Source organism: Amphiura filiformis, chromosome 3 (genome assembly GCF_039555335.1).
Source record: "Amphiura filiformis chromosome 3, Afil_fr2py, whole genome shotgun sequence".
NCBI classification, from domain to species: domain Eukaryota; kingdom Metazoa; phylum Echinodermata; class Ophiuroidea; order Amphilepidida; family Amphiuridae; genus Amphiura; species Amphiura filiformis.
In genome coordinates, this window is record NC_092630.1 from 78,352,700 (window position 1) to 78,370,404 (window position 17,705).

Here is a 17,705-nt window from a genome sequence, read left to right on the forward strand (position 1 = left end):
TCTTTGCTGTTTGTTGGATTCTAATAATTATTTATTAGATACCCCTGTATATTGCTATGGGCAGGTTACCCCTGTATTAAAAATTAGCGCCACAACCACACCAAATGTGATAAATGACTGAAAATTTCAGAATATGGATGATTGATGATTATCTCTAGTATGATTAACTTAAAAATCAAAAATGGTTGCGAAAGGGGTTGCTAAAAGGTAAAGCGCCCTCACGGCCTAATTTTACCCAAAACTGTTCATTTTAAAGACACGTAAAAGTTTAATTTGACACAAAGTGCATAAATGACCTTCCTGGACCTAAAACTATGTAAGTAGATACTAAAAATGCATTACATAATCCTTAATGTGATAAAATTCCCTCAAAATTAGAAAATAAATGTCAAATCTGCCCCCCCCCCTTATTTGGCCGGCATTGTCTCAGTTTTTGGCCGATTTCAATAAAATTGGTGTCAAATTACTCAGAACAACAAGCTGCATCAAATAAGCTGGTACCCTAAGCTGTTTGCAACTACACCCTTATACAGCCTATCACTACTAGAATCAGTCAGTTGTAAGTGGTCTTCAGTGGCACAGGTCTCTGCTGAGTGAGCTGCATTTCTGATCACAACTAGAGAAAGAGTGACTCCTACTATAATATTTACAGTATTTTCTTGGCCAAACTGGAACATGTGCGTTGCGTCCTTGTAGCGTACTAAGCGTGTACGCAATGTAAGGCGCATGCATGCTTTCTTCTGTACCACGCTATATTCGCGTGTGTTTATCGCGGAGCCACTAGCGTTTATAGTGTTCCAGTTTGGCCAAGAAATTACTGTAAATATTATAATGAGGTTGACAATAACCTGATGGTACAGGGCTTGTGTCAAACTGGTTCTCCAGTTTATCTTATTTATATTGGGTCATAGAAAGCTTCTAAGTTAGTTTCCTAAAGATGTGGCTGAACCATTTTATTTGCCAATGTCCAATTTAATTGCCAATGTCATATTAAATTTGAATAAGAGGGCTGGATGGAATTGCCCCATTGCATATCTCTATTCTCTACCCTGTGAACATAGTTGATGGCATTTAGCTAGCTGTTAATACATTCTTCCAGCTTGGTTCTCTCACAAAGCTAGGACTACTCAAAAGTAAAGTGAACATCCTGTACAATATACTTTTCCTGATGATTTCTAATTCCAGGGTGCAGTTGAATCTATCGCTATGAAGAACCCCAAAGAAAGGACAGTCCTCTTTGAAGAGATCAGTCGGTCTGGTGAACTCAAGTCTGATTATGAGAAAAGAAGGACTGAGATGTTGAAAGCTGAAGAAGACACTCAGTTCAACTACCACAAGAAGAAAGGAATTGCTGCTGAGAGAAAAGAAGCCAAGCTGGAGAAAGATGAGATGGAGAAGTACCAGAAGTTGAAGGAAGACTTGGTAATGAGATCTTTGTTTTGGTTTTGTAATGTAATTTTACTAATTTATAGGGACAGGGATGTAAATAGTTTGGACATATTTGAATTTCTGGAAATGGGGTCATGAAAAGAATGTTTGGAATGGGAAATGTTTTTTGTTTTTGTTTGTTTTTTAACATTTCCTGGAATAATGGTATTTCAGCATAAAAATGCGAAAATAAATGGGGGTACCCTTTTAACCCTGAATGAGCCTTCATAAATGTTGCACGTCTTACAGTTACAGCCACCTGACCAAGGGTCAAATTAATCTTTGGGAACAAGTATGGTTATTTAATTCCACACAGCAGTTAACATAAATCAAATTCAGAGGCATGATCAGTGTTGACTAGGTTTCTATCACATATTCATACAGATTGAATATTTATTACGGTGAAAAAATGGTGACATTGAAAAGTACTAAACCAATGGATTGGAATTGACCAAACAACCGGAGGATCTTGAATCTAGATAGATACTGTGGTCTGCAAATGGAGCAAGGGTGGCTTTTAAATAAAACTTTGATCAGTGAAGTAGATCATTTCGTTTTCGCCACCTGGATTATGATATGGTCTATAAAGTAAATGTTTGTTTTATCTGTGACATAGGCATATGCTTTAATACAGTTTAATCACGTCATTACAATTTTTAGGTGGGACTTCAACTTGAATATCAACTCTTCAAATTATTTCACAATGAGAATGATATCAAACGCTTCATGGAAGAATTGAAAGACCGCAATGACAACCTCACTAGGTCACAATCCAAGCGAGAAAATGTGGAAGAAAAGATGAAAGGGAAGAAGAAAGAAATGGGTCAACTGAATAGAGAGTTAGCTGCTATTGAGAAAGACATGAGAGAAAAGGTAAGTCAGAGGTGCTCATCAGTTTGAGCTTATTTTTTAAAGCATTTTTTATCTATCTTGTGCTAGATCACCCGATAAATTAATTTCGCTTGACATGCTCTTTTTTGCTTAGTCTGTAAACAAACCTGTTTAGTATTTGAACATGTAAAATGTTTTCCAGAACTTTCGATCTGATAAGCACATATGCACAGATCAAGATTTTGGGTAGTGTTTAAATATGCAAAATGTTTTCCAGAACTTTTGATTTGATTAGCACGCCTGCCCAGATCAAGTTTTTGGGTAGAAAAAGAAAGATCTGGTTAAAGATTAGAATCAACTTTTGTTCCTAAATTGTTACACTTCCAGTTGTAAGTTGATCATGTGTTAGGTTAGGTTAGGTTAGTCCAGTTCTTTACATACATGTAAGTGTAGTAGTAATTCAACTGGGTGAGGGAAAATATGTAAGTTAGAACTTGCTTTTACTTGCAGTGGTGCTATATATTTTCTTGTTTTCTTATTTTGTCATGATAGGAAGTTGACTTAAATAAAAAGAAACCACAATTCATCAAAGCCAAGGAGAAGACGTCTCACATGATTAAGAAACTAGAAACTGCCAAGTAAGTAACTGACTGCAAATTTATATTTTTTCTGTTTGTTGTTGTTGTTGTTGTTGTTGTTGTTGTTGTTGTTGTTATTGTTATTTTGTTGTTGTTGGCTTGTTTTGTCTTAATGTCAATATTATCAAAAATCAGATTTATGTGCAAGGAAGAAAAATGTTTCCCCTTTCACCTATCTGTCTTTTACTGATCATCCATGATTTGACCCTGTAAATTATCAAAAAAAAGGATACATTTCTGTGAATTTCTTCATTATACGATGTAATACGACTCCACAAATCATATTTCATACCTGATTAGTAAAATTTTGCCTTGTGAGAGGATTAACATTTATCTGACAGTATATTCCTTATGAGGAAAACACCTCACCCACAGATTGCTATCCCTCATAAAATGAAAGAAAGATAACACAAAATTACAGGAAATTCTTGTCATCCAAGTGTTAAATATTTACTTCAGTTATCTCTTAATTGCACCTTACATGGCTTCTTGTCTTGATTTGAAAAGGAAATCATTGAAATCCGCCAAAAAGCAACATGACACTCACATGTCTGAAATTCGTGAGTTGGAGCAAGAGTTGGAGACTGTGGAACAGAAGAAGACAGAGTTTGAAGAGCAGATAGAACAGGAGAGTCAGAGTCAAGGCAGAGACTTGGAACTAGAGGAATCACAGGTATGTCAACCATCACTTCACCGATCTCACAAATACCAATATAGTTAGTTCAGCTCATAATCACATATTGATATCAAAATATTTTATTTAGAGAATTCAAGTCCTATACTTTGTCTACTTTCTTAAACACCTACATTATAGACCAGACAGGTCAATTATATCACTCTTAATGTGGGTCTACTTTTTGGGGTAGGGTAAAAGCCTAACAATTTCCGCCGATTACGAGCTATTCAAACTATTCAAACTATATACAATTTGTTACTTGTAAGGTGTCAAATTAAATACCAAGTATCTAATACATCTGAAACAGTCTTTTTATTCTGCAATTTACATGTCCTGTGAGTTGAAGAATCAAGCCAAATTAAAACTCAACAGGAATCATTTGTAAGACACAGAAACACTTTCTCCAGCATTGTAGAAATAATAACATTATATGATTCCCACCCAGGTGGAAGAATACCATCGTTTAAAGAAAGAGGCCAGTGTCACTTCATCACAACTCTTACAAGAGCTAGAGAAACTGAACCGTGATCAGAAAGGAGATGTAGACAGACTGGAAAGTGAGAAACATCGTAAGAGTGAACTGGTAGCAAAGCTGAAACAGAAAGAACATGAGAAGTAAGTTAGAAGGCATGTGTGCAATTTTATCTAGATGTGAACACACAATACTTTTTGGCAATCGATTGTATATATAATTGATTCCAGTCCGATTTTTTTCTTCAGCAGAAATGACAAATTATAACAACTGTAGCCTAAATTAAGTACAATATCTTTCCATGTGTAGGCTCTTTAGTTGCGTTGGATGTTTTTTCAAGTATGAATTCAATAAATTTGTTGTTTTTTTGTTTTTGTCAGCAATTTTTGAAACTAATTTGTGGTTTTAATTAAACTTACATTGCAGAGATGAAAATATCAAAAGGTTGGAGAAACTAGATGACTACATCAAGTAAGTAGCAGTTTACTGTAACTCGGGCATTTGTTTTATTATTTGCTATCAGTCATTAAGAAGTTGAGATTAGAGCAAATAAAGTGGCAGGTTTTTGGGAAGCACAGAATCAAATTTTGTGGAAAAGACAGATAATGGGAATATCAAATATAATTTCCACCTAAAATATTGGTTATTTTGAATGAACAATTGAACATTCAGCAAAAGACCAAAGCAATCCCCAGTTTTTACTGATATTTTCTTCAATTCCTTTATTTACTAGCCTTCAGGGCCAATTAGTAGTCATAATATTGCAATCCCCCCATTTTTTCGCTACCATGATCTCACAATATGGTAGTATCTCCGTAGTCACCATATTGGATATTTACATAGTGTTTCTAGAACCTAAATTTGCATTTAATTTAAATGGTTAGGCTTTCCTAGAAGCTGTAAAGTTTTAAAAAATGGAAAAGAACACAGAATTTGATATTTAAAAAATGGGAAGCTGGCCACTGTAAAATATAGTAAAGAGAGTTTAAAAGTTGTAAAAAAGTTATTTTTGTCAAGAAGCTTCAATAATGAAATGTTACACAAGGCATAATGGCATTGTAAATCCAATAGAGGCCATCAGCCTTTTCCGCGGGATCCACCATCTTGTGGGTACTGCCGTTCTGCATGTCATGCATTAGACATAATGCCCCCTATTACGCGGAAGCACCTCTTCAGTCAAGCGTCAACGCGGTGATCTTAGCAACAAGGCACTCTGTACCCACAAGATGGCAGTGTTGACGTCACAATGACTACCTCTATACTTGCATGAAATTACTTGCAGGTCAAGTGAGAATGCCATAGCAGAACAGATGCGTCTCAAAGAAAGTCTGGCAACTGATGTGGAAGGTGCTACAACACGCATCAAGGAAATAAATGTAGAGCTTACATCCATCGTAGATCAACTGGGTGAAGCCAAGGTGGACAAACATGAAAGTGCACGACATGTCAAGAAAACTGAATTGATTGAAAACCTCAAAAGGCTCTTTAATGGGGTGGTAAGTTGACAATATTGATCTTATAGGCATGGTTTGAAAAAACAATTAGTTAATCATTATGGTGTATGTAAAACAAACTCATTGGGAAGACTTTCTTTGGAAAATAATGGATACTAGAATGGATTGAATATCTACTCACTAACCATTTGCTATCCAAGAGTGTAGATGAGATGAAATGTACAGAAAGTATACAGAGTATTTAGAGCTTAATGTGGCTGTGCTCACAACAAAACTACTCTTGACTCATGTGACATGTTTATGTGTCATGTGACAAACAGTTGTTACCAACAAAAAATTAAAGGATATCAGAAGAGGAAACAACCTTATTAATGTGATTTCATATTGTAGGCCTAATGCGCAATGGTGCTTTTTTGTGTTCTTTTTTTGGGGGGGGTTCAATTTCTAGATAATCTGGTCTACATGTACATTTTTTTGGAAAAACATGAATCGACTTATGTTGTTTTCTTTTTAATAATTAAACAAAAAGGGGAAGCATAATGCACACCGTTTTACCAACGTGCATGAGAGCTTTGAGTCAAAACTTTTTAATTAAGATGGCCAAAAGTGTTACTGACATTAATAATTGCTGGTTGCAATCACAATTTAAGAACTAAAAGAAACCTCAAAACTTGCTGTGTACTTGTGTTCAAGTTTCCTGTGATTAAATTTGATTTATAACTCCTTTTTTCATCCTCCATCCAGTATGGCCGTCTGATAGATCTGTGTGAACCTAGCCAGAAGAAGTACCAAATAGCCATCACCAAAACCCTTGGTAAGAACATGGATGCTATCATCGTAGACAGTGAGAAGACTGCAAGGGATTGTATTCAGTACATGAAGGAACAGAGAGCTGATCCAGAGACATTCCTGCCACTGGATTTCATTGAAGTCAAACCAACCAATGAGAAACTCAGGTAAGTGGAAACAATTGATGCAAGAAATTTACTTAGTTGAGCAGGGTTGTAGCTACGACATTTTTAGTGATGGGTGGCATTTGATGAAAATCTTGCATATTTCGCAATTAGTTGTCAAATTAATTAAATTCTTGACTAATTCAACAAAATTGTGCAATTTTTGACTCTTGAGTGATGGGCGCCAATGCCAAAATTGCAGCTGAGTGGTGGGCTCCTAAACTGAGTGGTGGGCTCTGCCGTACACCACTGCCCACTGTAGCTACAACCCTGTAGTTGAGTGAAGTAGACATCTGTACAAAGTTTTTTTTCCTAACTATAACTCATTCATCTGATTTAAATTTCATAAAGTGTTCACAGAAACAAATAAGCAATATTATCAGCATTACAAATTCCCAATGTATCATGGGACAGTTTTGACAAATTTTACTGCGGTTAAATTGTATATTGGTTAAGTTTTAGTATGTTGTCAGAATGAACTATTTGAATATTTAACCTCTGAGGCAAAGTAAGTGAGTATATTCAATTTGCTGCTAATATTGTTATATAATCATGACTAAAATTATGCAGAGTATGAATATCAATTAAGGGATGAGATTCTTGAATTAGAAGAATTCCTCTTGAGTTTTTCTTCCCTGTACAAAAGTATAGGATATTCATTAATTTTCCTCCTTTTTGGTACTTTTCCTCTTTTTTGATTGAACCTCCATCTCATGTCTCAATTTGAATTCTGAATTATTTCCTTTTCGATGCAGAGAAATCCGAGATCCAAGAGGGGTGAAGCTTGTCATAGATGTGCTTCGGTATGACCCTCCCAATGTGAAGAAAGCACTACAGTATGCTTGTGGCAATTCCTTAGTGTGTGAGACTGTAGAAGATGCCAGGAAAATAGCCTTTGGTGGACATGAAAGACACAAGGCAGTTGCTCTGGATGGTACCATGTTTGCCAAGTCTGGTATCATTTCTGGTGGTGCTTCGTAAGTAGAAATGTTTGAATTTCTTTGTATCTGTAACTTGATTCCGGCTGTCATGGAATCCTGGAAAAGTTAGTGTTAATGATATTAATGAATATACAGGCCTGGAGTAATTGAAATGTCATGGAACATCCAGTTATTGGTCAAATTGAAAGAAAATAAATGTGAAAAACAGAGCTCTAATTTGGCGCGGGTCCGGAGGCCATTACTTCCCAAAACTGGCCCATGTGACCTGTTGTCAGAAATTGCTATGCTTTTTGGCAATACAAAAATGCAAGTGCTTCTTTATTATACACTTCAAATCTATCTCTTAAAATCGGCTTTTAAATGTCTGATAAAGTGATTTCATCAAGGCAAGCCCTGGTGAAAAAAAAAAATGAATATGCATCCTCCTTGGATTATTTGTGTAATTGTGGACGTTTAGAAATGGAGTGTCACATGAGTCTTGGGATTAGAACAAATGTGGTACTAGCCAGCTGTGGTGAAGTAACTGAAATACACATGTACACCTTGACCTTGTGTTTAGCTGTGAAGTCAAAAAAATTTATAGTACAGTAAAATGTATAATTTTTGTGTGTAATGTTTCAGTGACTTGAAAGCCAAGGCAAGACGATGGGATGAGAAATCCTTGAACCAGTTGAAACAACGGAAGACCGAGTTAACAGATGAACTGAAGATTGAACAGAAAAAGAAGAGGAAGGAATCGGAGCTGAACAACATCAGATCACAGATCAGTGGGTTGGAGACAAGGCTCAAGTATTCCATCAATGACAGAGATAATACGGTAAGCTTATATGTATATTAGAATTACAATCTCAATAGTTCAGAAGTACATGCATACAGTTTGATCTCTTGTGGATTTGTCATAGTACTCTATCAGTTACCAACCCATCACACAAAGGTCTAGGCACTGATTTTATTGTTTGACTTGTTTTGCAGAGAAAAAGAAGTATGGCTAACAACACCAAGGCTACAACCAAACTACAGCAAGAACTTGAAGGCTTTGATGTAAGTACAAATAACTAATTGCACAGCATATTATATTCTTTCAGTATTGCCAAAATCTCTTGTCCAGTGTTCATTAACTCAGCTTGAGTGATGGCTTCAAAACCGGTGTGACATAACCGTATGTGTTCTATAGTTCTGAACAATAGATAATAGAAACCAGGTTCAATCCCTGGTTCTGCCAGGGGCAGTCGGGCAGGTATTCAAACCATCCCCTACCAAGTTACAGCCATTGATATGTGGTACTAAATGTTCAACTCATCATGTCTTTGGAAACATTGCAGTAGCAATTACTCACTTTTGAGATACAGAAAATTTAGTGGACATATTCCTTGTAATTTCATAAATTCATAGCTGTGCGTTGATGCATGTTGTCAAGATTGTTTGCATATGAAGTAAAAGAATCTTAATCAATATTTTCGTTGTCTTTATCACAGCCCCGTCTTGAAGCCATTGAAGAACAGATCACTCAGAGGGCCGAACTTATCAAAGCCAAGAAACAACAATCTAATAACGTAGAGGATGAAATCTTCGCAGACTTCTGTAGTTCCATCGGTGTCAGCAACATACGACAGTATGAGGAGCGTGAACTGAGGGCGCAACAGGACAGGGCCAAGAAGAGGTTGGACTTTGAAAACCAGAAGTCGCGCTTGTTGAACCAACTGGAATTTGAACAGTCAAGAGATACTGAAGGTGGGAATCATGTAACATTTTATTTCTTCTTCCTGTCATTCATTGATAAAGTACCAAATAGTTTGATTATATAGTATTCCAAATTTCTGCCTATTTGGTGGTGATCAAAGTATACTATTTTGAGTTGATTTATCATTTTCACAAGTAATGAGCAGTACCTTATCAACCACTGGGAGAGAGGAACTTAAAGAACACCATAAGGAAAGTGGAAATTGTTTGGTTGAAAGAAAATTGATTTCGGTAGCTTGAATGTGCTTACATTATATGAAAGCCACATTTTATGTCTCAAACCCCAATAATTATGTTCTTGATTACAGTAAAATATGCTATAAAGTTTAAATGAAATCGGTGAATATATAGGTCTATAAAATTATGTACAATTGATCATGAGAGCAGGCCTGTTAACTTCATAGAGAACTTTGTTGATGTCTATCTTCAGTAACTTACGGAAGAAAATAATAATCTTCTGACTGACCCTACTTGACAAGTCTGTTCACCTTTTAAAATGTTTTTTTTTTACAGAAAATGTGAAAAAATGGACCAAAGAAGTAAGTCGAGATGAAAAGGAATTGGAGAAACTGAAGAAGGAGGAGTCCAAACAGATGAAAGTAAGATTTGCTTTTGTTTTTTTCCATTGGTGTCATTGTTAACAATTGTGGGTACTGGTACTTCAAGAATTCAATTAGGTCAAACATTGTTTGACAAGTGAGAAATAACATAAAACAAGTGTTACAGCCAAACTAGAGAACACGGAATCTCCTTGTCAATGAAATTCTTTATTACTATAGCAGTACATGTTATATCTTGTCAACAGAAGTGCAAGATTTAAGCAGAAATGATTGTGGAAAGTGTTGTAATATGTGTCAGCAGTTACAAAAATGATATAAACATATTGATTAGAAATGTACTTGTAAATTGAGCATGATAAAGGTAATGGTGCCAACTATTTTGTTATTTCCAAATAGCTCATTGATGAAATGACTGAAACCATGTCCAAGCTCAAATTCTCCAAGACAACAAAGAAATCACAGATTGATGACAAGAATGCAGAAGTTGAGGAAGTCCGTAAAGAACTTCACGGCTGCAACAAGGAGATCTCTCATGTACAGAAACAGATTACAGCCACAGAAACCAAACTAGAGCAGAAGAGAGCAGACAGGCATAGTCTGTTGAAAGGATGTAAGATGGAGGATATCAAAGTACCCATGAAGAGAGGGACCATGGATGATATATCGGAAGAAACAGATGTAAGTTGTGTAAATCTGTTCAGAAATTCTGATATCCTATCTAGCCAATTATCACGTTCTAATCCTTAAAAACATGGCTGGTTATCAGGGAGATGATGGTTGGCATGAAATTTATTTATTCCAGGATTCTTTGTGTATAACATTTGCCCTTAAGATGGCTTCAATTTCAGGTCTGTGAACTGAAAATGGTTGAAGCAAATTATGATAAACAAGATACAATAATGGGAAACTACTCTTCATTTTAGTTGTGTGTATCCCTGTAAATTTTGCTTAAAAACTTGATTTACCATACAAAAAAGGACTTACAGCTTTTATGTTTGGCACATAATTGTGTAGAAATGTGAAAAAGCTATTTTTACAGTAATGTTTATATGTGATAGAATGTATTGGTTTGATCTTAGATGTTTTATTGTTATTAATGCAGGATCAAAGTGGTAGTCAGGGTGACAGTTCAGCATTGGATAGTATGAGCACTCAGGGTGCTAGGACCATCTATGCCAGAGAAGCACAGATTATTATCAACTACAAACATCTCAGTCATGACCTCAAATATGTAAGTCACAGTAATTATATATTTTAGTAGTTCTTATACGATCAATCAATCCTTGCTCTTGTCAAGTTTTGATGAAGTCCTCAAGGTTTATCATCCATGTGTTGTTTTGTTTTCATCCAGATAGTTTCTCTGTATCCAAGATTTTCTGAATTTGACAGCGCCATTTTTAGATTAATGAAGGCTAGTGTTATTATGATATCGATAGACAGAGAGACCTATAGTAATTATCAAATTACCCGGTTGGGTGAGGGTTAGTGAATCTTCAAATGGCCTACTACTCACAAGTGCTGAATGGTTCCCATTTCTAAATATCATCAGGAATTAAATAAACTAGCCAGAAGTTGAATTGAATTCATCTCTGCTAGAAAGAATGCAGGTTATGTTATGACCAATGTGTTTGATCAATCAGCAACTTTCAGTCTAGTGTATTTCATTCTGATTTGCTTTTAGTTAGCAATCAGGTTTGGGAATGTGTTTAAATTTGCATTATTATTTCAAGCAAGTAACTAGTTTTGTATTGTTTTGTTTTCTCAGCTTGACACTTCAGGAGAAATAAAAGAACAGGGTGATAAGTTGTTGTCTGAAATCACAGGTATGCAGGCAACATTACAGAGAATTGCTGCACCAAATATGAAGGCTACAGAAAAGTAAGTCCATTATGCTGATACTAATGAAATAGGATATAGTTGAAATTCCTATGGAAGACATGACCTTAATCTTCCACACAGGGAGTGTAGATTTCAAATGGAGTCACTCATTCAGCTAAGCCCATTTGATATTCACACACCCATGTGTGCGAGATTAAGGCATGTCTTCCATAGGGGTTGTATGGATTTCAATTTGAAAAGACCAATTGGCTGCTCAACAAGTGCTTCTTTGTGTCATATTAGCTACAGAACATTACTATTTACTTAAATAATTCATAAATACTACAAGCACATGACATGTGCCCAATTGCAACGTTGTGTGTACTTGAAATTTGTTATCTCAATACTTGATTTTTTGCACAACCTTGGACCCCACCAGGAACTTTCCCTGTACATGTTGGGTTTTTTGGTGGCTCCAGACCCTGGCTGTGGGTATCCATACTGTCCAAATTGCCAACTTTCAAATGCTGGCAGGTATGTTATGACCACAAGCATGACCAAAATGAACCTGTCTCTGACCATGTATGCATTCATGATAACTGTTTTTCATGTATCACCTACAGGTTAGAAGGTATGCTATAATCATTAAATTAGCTTACAATAATCACATTTAATATCCACCTGTCTCTGACCATGTATGCATTGATGATTAATCACCTACAGGTTAGATGGTGTAAGAGAGCGATTCATGGAAACAACAGAAGATTTTGAAGCGGCTCGTAAACGTGCTAAGAGGGCCAAACAAAACTTTGAAATCATCCGCAAGGAAAGATTTGAAAGATTCAATCACTGTTTTGAGCATGTTTCTACAAGAATTGATGAAATTTACAAGGTGAGAGGATCTTCTTTTATATCAACCTTTTTTCCATGGATAGTTTGTAGAACTTGAAGGTCCTTGACCTGATCGACAGCCTTATCCCCCAATTTCCTTCATAAAAACTGAGATTTTAGTATCAGAAGAAAGTTCATATTTTTCTCATTACTCCAGTAAAATTCAATGCTCAAGATATTTTTCATTTAAAACAAAAACATGGTGATTTGTGGTAACCACACCGGAACTATGTACTATCCTATGAAGCATTGTTATAAATGTTTTTGCTTCCCATACCAAGACTGCTGGAGCTGTGCAACTCAAAATTTGGAACACTAGGCTTTGATGTAAGTTTGAAAACAATGTGAAAAATCAGACCACACCTCTTTGAGACTAACAAGTGTTTGCATGAAGAAACTGACTGTCAATGTTAACTATGGGTTGACAGTTCTATACTCCTAATGATCAAAAGGTAGTTATAGTTACGTTTGAATGTTTTTCGAAGACATGGCTACAAATGAAATGGATAGGTTCTGGTGTTTTTCAACCTTTATTGATTATTTGGTCATGTTTTGTGTATTTGATGGTTGACCTTTTGAATGTGGTTTGTTCTGCAGGCATTGTCTAGGAACCAGAGTGCCCAAGCTTTCCTGGGACCAGAGAATCCTGAGGAGCCTTATTTGGATGGCATTAACTACAACTGTGTGGCTCCTGGTAAGAGATTTAGGCCTATGGATAACTTGTCTGGTGGAGAGAAGACTGTGGCTGCTTTGGCATTGTTGTTTGCTATTCACAGGTGAGCACCAAACTTAATCAAATTAATTGTAATCTGTATAATAATTTTGGGGACCGAACTTGATTTAATGTTGATTACTGTATAAATTGCTCTTGTGGTGATGTATTACAAGAAAGGTTAAAAACACTCTTCCCTCATTAAATATTTGCAATGGCCTCATGTTATAAATATATACCGTATTGTTTGTAATAAACGCTCCCCCTCTAATAAACGCCCCCCTCCAATTTTTCTGTGAAAAATTGACAAAAATGAAAACATTTCCATGCCATATCGTGTAGGTAAGCTTAAAACTTGCATCAGTCATGTCAGTCACGATCGCTATATTGAATGGACAAAACATATTATGACTCAACTCCCATCCATTTCATTGCCTAATTATGGTAGAATTTCACTAATTCCATGCACTTACAGGAGTAATTTTGTTGTATTTCCCACGAAAATATCATTTTCCGTGGGCGCCATATCATGTATAGTCGTGAATCCTCCTTTTAATAGGAGCACCATCGGAAATTGAACCCAATTTTTAAGCTTTTTCACTGACAATTCACTTCCAATAAACGCCCCTTTTGAAAAATGCAACGCCCCAGGGCGTTTATTACAAACAATACGGTAATGTATATCAATCATATACCTCTGTGAAATAAGACTTTTCAGTTTCTTGTAACTAAAATAGAATGTTGTAACCAGGGATGTAAATCTTCAGGAAATATCCTGATTTCAGGAAATTTTTGCTTCAATCAATACACATTTTCAGGAAATGTTAAAGCAGTTTCAGGAAATTATGTCAGTGCTTGTTTTCATCCCTGGGTGTAACCTTTCATAAAATTTCATAAGGTACTTCTAATGTTTAGCCCAGTGCCATCCATCCATTCATTTGTCATTCATTCATTTGTCTCCTGTTTGATCAGTCCTGTTTGGAGTAGATAAAACAACCTTTCACCAAGCCCAATTTTTCAGTGCGAATTGTCAAACATAAGCACATACATCAGCCTAATCATTCAGTGCGAATTGTCAAACATAAGCACATACATCTTTCTACACAAGAACATTATATCAATGTTTTCTTGAGGCAAAATGTAGGTATACCTTGACATGTATCATAATTGAATAGTAGGTAACTTTTTGACTAATCTACTTATTTTTAATATCTCTTGACCAGTTTCCAACCAGCTCCATTCTTTGTGTTGGATGAGATCGATGCTGCCCTGGATAATACCAATATAGGCAAGGTTGCTGAGTACATCAGGGAGCAGGCAGAGGGTCACTTCCAGTGTATTGTCATCTCACTCAAAGAAGAATTCTACAACAGAGCTGATGCACTCATTGGAATTTACCCTGAGGTGAGTTACTTACACATTCATATTAATATGATATTTTATAGTGCGCAACACTCAATACATGTGTTTGGAACTGTATGTTTGGACTAAATTTAATATGATAATAATGGAAATATTCAGTTAGAGATATCATTATCATGTGTACCTGTTTCACCTATTAAGCACCCGCTGAGCTTAAGCAAGTAATTTCAAGGGTACTATGTGTTTTGGAAGTCAAACTAGATATTTTCTGTGCAAAACCATTTCGGAGTTCATACACGGAAAATGTAAAATGTAGAAATCTTTTTGCTGCAATTTAACTGTTACATGCTTTGCGTTGATGAGCACTTTGTTAGCGACAGTTGTTACTGCGCACATGAGATATGGATGTCCAAAATATGAAAAAGCAGGTTTTAGTATCATTACTTGCGTATCCATATCATAAGGAGTGAAATTACACCTCGGTCACATGTGTAGGGTTTACACTTTCAAAATGACAAGTCAAGTGGCATGCTGTCCTGATACAAAATAGATAAAGGAGCAGATAAAGTAACTAAACACACTTTTGCATCATTCCTGTCGTAACTCGATTCAAAATACCAAGTCTACCATCTAAATGTAACATACATCTCACCTTCCATACATGTGATGGAGATGTTACCTTTGCAAGTAAATGGCTTTTTTGCCAATTTGAAACTTTGGAGATCCCAAAAGAGGTAAAAAAATGCTATTTTATGTGTAAATTGGAATATTTTGGAACTAGTCACGGTTAAAATTTATCCATGTGAATTCTGTGCTGTCTGTCGTCAAAGTAACAGGTGTAAGTCAGTTATTCTTTGGCGAACTGGCCAAGCAGGGCTTCCTGTTTAAGGTTAAAATTACTGATTATCAAATTTAACTTTTGCATCAAGGGTAAACATGTTTGTACGAAACATACCTCTTATTTCATTGAACAAGCTATTTTGATCAATGGCCAATTTAGACATGAAAGAGCTGGATGCAAAATTAGTGATGCAAGCTTCCAGTGGCAATCAAGTTCCAAAGGTTTATTGTAATATCTGTGAAAATTCAGGCTTAAAACAAAAGGTGGAATTAGCTGTAGCTGAAAAGGGTGAAAGGTACAGATCAAGTCTACACCACCTAGTATTCATAACTTATTTTGGTGGGATATGTTATTGTTTAACGTTGATGTGTCAAGTGAAAGTATTTATTTAGGCCTATAGGTTAAATAACTGCGCATTGGTTATTTGGAGGGCATTGTGGAAAATCACATGTTGCCTTTTCAAAAATCAAACAGGCTTAAACAGGACGACCAATAACAGAAGTGCAAATCACAATCTGTGCAAATATGATAGCGTGCAATCCAAATACGGAAGGCAAGCGCGCAAGCTGTTTGTTCAACGCACAACACAGTGCGGGGAGGTTACTAACTAATATTTACACTGGAACAATTAAGCATTCTGCGGTCAATTGGGAGATATTAATGACATTGATTTTCGCTTGCGTTTTACAAATAATAAAATATGATTGGATCACACTCATAAGGTTATGAATAGTTTATGATTGGATCACACAAGGTTTATCAATCAATCAATCAATCAATCAATCAATCAGATTTATTTTATTTCCATCAAAAATTACAACAAAATACAATAATTATAAAAAGTACAACACGATGGAGGAGGTACAACGATAAGCTTAAGCCTGTAAATGCTGCACCCCTGTATAATTAAATTACACAAATTAAAACAGAATTTACAAAAACAAAACGAGGATCTGTAGCCAAAAAATTTAAACACAAATATAAGGAATCAATCAATTTAAATATAATATGAATTAAGTTATGAATAGTTTTCAAGATATTTAAAATGTTTGAATTTAGCCCGCCAACCACTGATATTTTGCCCTTGACCAAGTTTAAAATATAAAAGAAAACATACCATATTTCCTCTATTAGTTGCCCCCCCATCAGTTTTTTTTCAACCAAGATGTTTAAAAAATGCTGAATTTCCATGCTATCTTGTGTAGTAAGCTTATCAATGCAATATTGTGCACATACAACCAGTAATCGTGTCAGAAGTTGGCAAAAGTCTCATCATAAACTCAGAAGTGAACCGTAAGTCTTTGATCCTAGATTCATAGTTCATCATTTCAGCATGAGTTTTAAGCTTACCTAATGATTTTAACGGGAATTATCGTTCTAAAAATGACCTCTACTAAACGCCTCCCCTTTTGGAAAATGCAACGCCCGTGGGGATTTTGATAGAGGAAATACTGAAAGTGTAAGAGGTGTATTTGGCTCACAAGCATGTTTGTTTGAAATGAGTTTGACCTCGTCGTGGCCCTCAAACAGAAAAAGTTGAACCTCAGGTTTAATATACCATGTTAGAAAGGCAGGCACTGCAACACCACAAATCACTGCAACTCATTTCAAACAATACCATACTTTTATACACACAAAACTTGACATGCTAGGCAGTTAGGTTTCTCAGATTTGTTTTTGACTTGTGCTTTAATTGGAAATTCTCAAAATGTTGAATAGTTAGTCATTTCAGTGTTTTCAAAAAATTACATTTTATGTGAAATTTATGACAATGAATATAAGGTTATGAATAAAAAGTAACCAAGTTATGTTTTATTAATGTACCCTTAATGTGAAAAAAATGTATGAAGGTGTTTTGTTGGGTTTTTTTCTTCTTGTTTTTTGCATGATGAGAAATGTCCATCTTTTACACACATGATAAGCACATTTTTTGCCTCTACCTCAATATATTACTACAGACATCCATCTTTTTGACTTGGGTGATAACATGCATACTATTTTTTGTGTGCCCAATTTTCATGCTAAAAGTGAATAATTACAAAAGCTCACTTGGAACACCAATTAGATTGATAGTGCATGTGCTTGAAAGATTAGGGGTTTTGTATCAGATATGCACATCCCATTTGTTTAATGTATGGGTCAAACAACGTTATTCAAAACTCGGTTTGATCGTTTTTAGTTGTTATTTTATAAAACAAAGAAGTAGAGCCCAATCAGTTAAAAATCTTATGTGTGCATTGCACCATCTGATCAAGTAATGATATGCTGCCCTCTGTGGTATCGCAACTTTTGTGCTTAGCAACTCAGTCAGTTGCATACCATTTTAAATTGAGGGCAGTAGAGTATTAAAATTACTCTTATCTTTTACTTGACTGAATAATAGTAATA

General features: G+C 35.6%; 1 protein-coding gene across 1 annotated transcript in view; it reads left to right on the forward strand.

Moving 5' to 3' along the window:
• Window positions 1–17,705, forward strand: part of LOC140149194 (structural maintenance of chromosomes protein 1A-like) — a 38,887-nt gene that overhangs the window by 13,975 nt on the left and 7,207 nt on the right. Inside the window, exons 4-22 of the mRNA XM_072171403.1 lie at window positions 1,186–1,422; window positions 2,089–2,301; window positions 2,812–2,897; window positions 3,405–3,570; window positions 4,019–4,188; window positions 4,472–4,516; window positions 5,328–5,541; window positions 6,244–6,455; window positions 7,208–7,429; window positions 8,015–8,210; window positions 8,366–8,434; window positions 8,869–9,124; window positions 9,647–9,732; window positions 10,090–10,371; window positions 10,796–10,924; window positions 11,459–11,571; window positions 12,235–12,403; window positions 13,000–13,178; window positions 14,338–14,518. Coding sequence (XP_072027504.1) covers window positions 1,186–1,422; window positions 2,089–2,301; window positions 2,812–2,897; window positions 3,405–3,570; window positions 4,019–4,188; window positions 4,472–4,516; window positions 5,328–5,541; window positions 6,244–6,455; window positions 7,208–7,429; window positions 8,015–8,210; window positions 8,366–8,434; window positions 8,869–9,124; window positions 9,647–9,732; window positions 10,090–10,371; window positions 10,796–10,924; window positions 11,459–11,571; window positions 12,235–12,403; window positions 13,000–13,178; window positions 14,338–14,518 — 3,225 coding nt within the window. The remainder of the gene's footprint in view (window positions 1–1,185; window positions 1,423–2,088; window positions 2,302–2,811; window positions 2,898–3,404; window positions 3,571–4,018; window positions 4,189–4,471; window positions 4,517–5,327; window positions 5,542–6,243; window positions 6,456–7,207; window positions 7,430–8,014; window positions 8,211–8,365; window positions 8,435–8,868; window positions 9,125–9,646; window positions 9,733–10,089; window positions 10,372–10,795; window positions 10,925–11,458; window positions 11,572–12,234; window positions 12,404–12,999; window positions 13,179–14,337; window positions 14,519–17,705) is intronic.